This window comes from Chinchilla lanigera, unplaced genomic scaffold (genome assembly GCF_000276665.1).
Source record: "Chinchilla lanigera isolate Chin_1 unplaced genomic scaffold, ChiLan1.0 scaffold00017, whole genome shotgun sequence".
Taxonomy (NCBI): domain Eukaryota; kingdom Metazoa; phylum Chordata; class Mammalia; order Rodentia; family Chinchillidae; genus Chinchilla; species Chinchilla lanigera.
In genome coordinates, this window is record NW_004955418.1 from 21,165,610 (window position 1) to 21,170,548 (window position 4,939).

General features: G+C 34.6%; 1 protein-coding gene across 1 annotated transcript in view; it reads left to right on the top strand.

The window, feature by feature from the left end:
• Mblac2 (metallo-beta-lactamase domain containing 2) overlaps positions 1-4,674 on the top strand; it is a gene marked incomplete at its 5' end in the record, with an annotated part of 20,273 nt that extends 15,599 nt beyond the window's left edge. Inside the window, 1 exon segment of the mRNA XM_005382280.2 lies at positions 1,184-4,674. Coding sequence (XP_005382337.1) covers positions 1,184-1,569 — 386 coding nt within the window. The 3' untranslated portion in view covers positions 1,570-4,674.
• Between the last annotated feature and the right edge of the window lie 265 nt (positions 4,675-4,939).

Below are 4,939 nucleotides of genomic sequence, written 5' to 3' on the forward strand. Positions count from 1 at the left end.
ACTGTTCTCTTCTTCCCCCCTTTTCCCCCTCCCCCTCTGCCTCTCCCTCTGCTTCTCCTCTCCATTCCATTCCTGGGGACTGAACTCTGGGCCTTGTGCACACTAGATAAATGCTCTACCACTGATCAACATCCCCAGTCCTGTCAACTTTTTGACAATATATATTTTTTATTTTCTTTCAATGGTGTGTTTGCACTTGAATTCACAATGTATATCTTTTAGTACATCATTATTTACTTAAAGTTAAGCTGATTTTTTTTTTGTACCAGGAATCGAACTCAGGACCTTGTGCTTGTCAGGTAGGCACTTGTGCCATCGAGCTATATCCCCAGCCAGTTAGGCTGATTTAATTCCAGTGAAACTCAGCAGTTTTGTATGCTTATAGCTCCATTTCCTCCCCATTCTCAGTAACATTTATGAGCCTGAGATTTGATCCGGCTTGAAAGTTAGCAGAGCAGCCTACCACAGTTCAGTGGGTTCTGGCAGAGGACTAAGGGTTCCTTCTAGAAACAAAGAATCGTTTATCACGAACACCATCAGCCAGAGCATCATGCTGTGTACCAATTCCTGGACCCTTAATTCCCATTGCACCACACAACAACAGCAACATTCGTGATTTTGCTGATAGGATAGTGGGAAAAATGGATGTTCTGAAAAGTGAGTTTGCAAAATTACACAAATTATGCTTACCTTATGTACATCTACAATATCCATTGTTATTTTAAAGCTCTCAGAAGTCTTACAGAAAAGTAAGCTGTCTGGGGCTGAGGATTTAGCTCAGCGGCACAGCGCCTGCCTGGCAAGTGCAAGGTCATGAGTTCGATTCCTGGTACCATAAGAAAAACAAACAAACAAACAAAAAAGTGCAAAGTAAGCTGTTTGCTTTTCTTTGAAGCAAGAGTTCCCAAAATTATTTCAATCCTCTGTTCATTTATTTAATAACCCTAACTGTGCAGAAGAAGTGTTCTACATTACTCACTTTCACAAACATTGGTCTAGCAAATAAGAGAATGAAATACAGGCTACTTGTTTTTGTCATTGTTAAGAAATTTACTATTTTTGGAATAAAATAAACGTCGTCCTGCTTCCTAATTTCTTTGATCCGTTTGACATACTTCTGTTGTTTAAGTGATTGGAATCAAGTGTACATGCATTTATCTGTGAACTCTGTTTCCATCTGTAGGTGACGTGCTTAACCTTGGCGACAGACAGCTCACAGTCATGCACATGCCAGGGCACTCCAGGGGCAGCATCTGCTTGCATGACAAAGACCGGAAGGTTCTCTTCAGTGGGGATGTGGTCTACGATGGCTCACTGATTGACTGGCTCCCGTACAGCAGGATAAGCGACTATGTGGGCACTTGTGAACGTCTGATAGAGTTAGTGGACAGAGGCCTGGTTGAGAAAGTGCTTCCCGGCCACTTCAATACCTTCGGTGCAGAAAGGCTTTTTCGGTTGGCTTCTAACTATATCTCAAAAGCTGGCATATGTCACAAAGTGTCTACTTTTGCCATGCGATCCCTTGCGAGTTTAGCTCTCCGTGTAACAAATTCTAGGACCTCACCCTAGGGTCTACACTGGTACTGTGTTTTGATTAACTATGTAAGTTAACCCAGTTCATTTTGTGCTGTTTAAAATGGTTAACATGAAGATTTCAAGAAGTGCTTTTATAGCACTATTGTGTGTTGGAGAAAAAAAATTGAGAATGATAAGCCAGAAAAGGAAAGTCTTAGTTTTTTTCTTTCTTTCAAGTAAGAAACCATTTAAATAAGCTTATCATTTGCCAAAGGTGTCATTTTGTATTATTTGCTCTAAAAATGCCATAAGAATACATAGAAAAGCAAAAAGGCATTTTATAGCAGGAGAAAGAATTTTCCTTGCCTGCTTTCCTCATTTCCTAGATCACCTAGGAAGAAACACGTATAGAGTTTAATGCTTGTGCTCTAAACTTGGTTTTTTATTTTATTATTTAAAGATAAAGTTCCTTGGGTTTAAGACACACATTAGAAACTCAATACTAACAGATTAACACTTAGAATGACAGGTAAAACATCCTATGGTATGGTTCTAGCTCTTTAATGCTTCCTTTCATTAATTTATTATTTGTGTAATATAGCGTACATATATACTGTGTAATTTAACTCATGAAAAGTATAATAAATTTTGTTTTATTGCAAAGCTTTAAATATAAATTGCAGAATGCTTTAGTAAAAAACTACTATATATTGTTGTCTGTTATTCTGTAAGTAATATTTTCAATGCTAAAGGCAGAATTCAAATATATGTAATCTAACTGCAAATTGTCAGATTTCTCAAAAGGACACTGTCAGGCAAATTTGAAAATATACACATTGAGAATAATTTTTTATTATATCCTATTTTAATATTAACAGCTACTATAAACAAAATTTCTCTTGTTAAATAGCAATTTCAGTATTGTGTCATGTTTTACAGATGTATAGAGGTCTATGACATCTTGATATAAACCATTCTTTTACTTAACATATATATGTATCACAAAAGGATTTTCAAATTAATTGCAATGCGTGCATTAAATATTGACCTAGAGTGAATTGCCTTTCTTATCCTGATTCACAACACCTCTTCCTGTTCAGTATTCTTTGTCTTAAATGAAAACAAGTCTACATTCATAAAATCATAGGAAAAGTTAAATTACTATTTAGTAGAATGTTTTGGGTTGGTGCTCTTGATAATAATTTATTTAAAATCCTTTTTGGAGTATTTCATAAAGGTTTTTTAAACAGTTTTTCACTACTTTTCTATTATTGACATGTCTAAAACCAAATGATGTAGCTTTGGAAATTAGATCTTTCAGTATTAGGAAGGTCCAAGAATTTTGATTTCTGTCAAATTATGTAACTTTTTCTACCCTGCAGACACCTAGATTCTTTAGGCTTTTAAAATTCATTTAGTGCACACACATACACCCCACACACATATACTCATAGCCACATACATACATGCACAGCACTGCGATAAACACTGTGGAAACTTCAAAAGTCAGAGACATTGTAGCTGGAAGTTGAAGGCACATAAAATGTGAATGGTTATATATGCAAATAGAATTTAATATAAAAATGCATGAGTGTAAGGTGCATAAAGGGACAGGTGTGAAGTCTGGTTAGGGAAAATATTCTGGAGGAGCTTTTAAGTCAGAAATAGAAGAATGATTTGTTCAGTATCAGGGCAGGAAACAGAAAGACCCAAGGATAGGGAAGTAAGAATTACTGTAGAGAGTAGTTTATTCCTTGTGACAATATAAATTTAAATTTTAAGAATCCCAGTTGTTCCAAGCACCATGTATTCAGCATGAGAAAGAGTGGTTTGTGATTGTGTATATGTCATCCTTAATGACAGATGTGCTGAACTGCCACATGCCACCAAGTGAACCTTTACTGAGAGTCAGAAAGGAGGTTATGATTGGTTCCAATACAGAATCCCATGAGAGTTCTCGGGGGTGGTCACTCAAAGCAGTTGGTCAGTTTCAGCTGATAGTGCAACATCCGGAATATAGATTTGGTTCAGGGCAATTACAATCACTTAAGGAGCCTTAAATATAGCCATTATTTTTATATCAGTAGCACAAAAGAAAACCAAAAGTCCTTAACCACTGACCATTTTATCATACTTTAGGAATTTTTTTAAAATCAGGGTATAGTAGGCATTAAGTTTTATTAGAAATATTGACTCCTGCTGAAGGATTTCCTTATTTGTTAGAAGTGCAATTTTTTTAGAACACATTTACATTATTTTTAATTACCCATATTTTTTCAGTTTTTCAAATTATAATCCAACATAAGACTGTGATATTTTGCTGTTGCCACAATGTGAATAAAATGAGAATAGATTGGGGGAAGGATATCATTCATTGAGTACTCACATTGTACATTTTGAATATGCATTATTTAATTTAGTCCTTGTCCCAGCACCAAGAGATAATAAACCAGCCTCACACAACAGGACTAGGAACACAGCTGGTAACTGAACACAAGTCGTCTGTTTGCCCCTAAACTGTGTTCTTTCTCTTAGACCTACACAACATTAAAATTGGCCAAGTGTATTTTTACTTTCCCAAATGCCACATGTGCCAAGAATAAATCAAATGATGCTAAAGCATAGTAACATATTTAAAAATAACTTTTAAATATATATTTTCACCCTGACAGTGACCCTTGTTATAATTTATGATTTTTGGAAATATTAGTATGTAAGTATAGTTCAGAGTTGTCAAAATGTAAGACATTTAGGAATAACTTATTTATATGGTTAATAATCTTTGGACATTCATTTTCCTTACGTGATGTCTCCTTTTAACTGAGAAGCTTAAAACCTTGTGTGTTATCCTGATGTAGTTGAATAAATGTGTATTTGTTATGTGGATAGTAATATGAATGTGACATGCACAAATTGTCCCCTTATAATTTCAAGTACGTATAAACATTGTGTGATAAATATTAAAGTGGATGTTATTTCAATCTTTAATTTGTACTTTCTGTAATAGCAGATTTCCATTCCTTATAAGGATATTTTCTGTGTGAGATGCAGTTTGAAGTGTTCATAACAGTAAATGTCAAATCTGTGGGAAAGAATATAGAACTCAGAAAACACCTAATCTATGAGTACTTCATAAATAAATTATTTCAAATCAGTGGATAAAAGATGGACTGTTCAATAAATATTATACTTTTTGATGTGGGAAAAAAGGGTTTATGCCATTATAGAAATAAATTACAAATAGATTAGACACCTAAATGCAAAAATGAGAACTGCATGTGCACTGAGAAAAATCATGTATCCCTTAGAATAGGGAAGATCTGATTTATACAGAAATAAAAACCACAATTACAATAAAATTATTAATGCCTTAGAATTTAGATGCCATAGAGAAAAGAGATACTACAAGAAAATACAACTTACA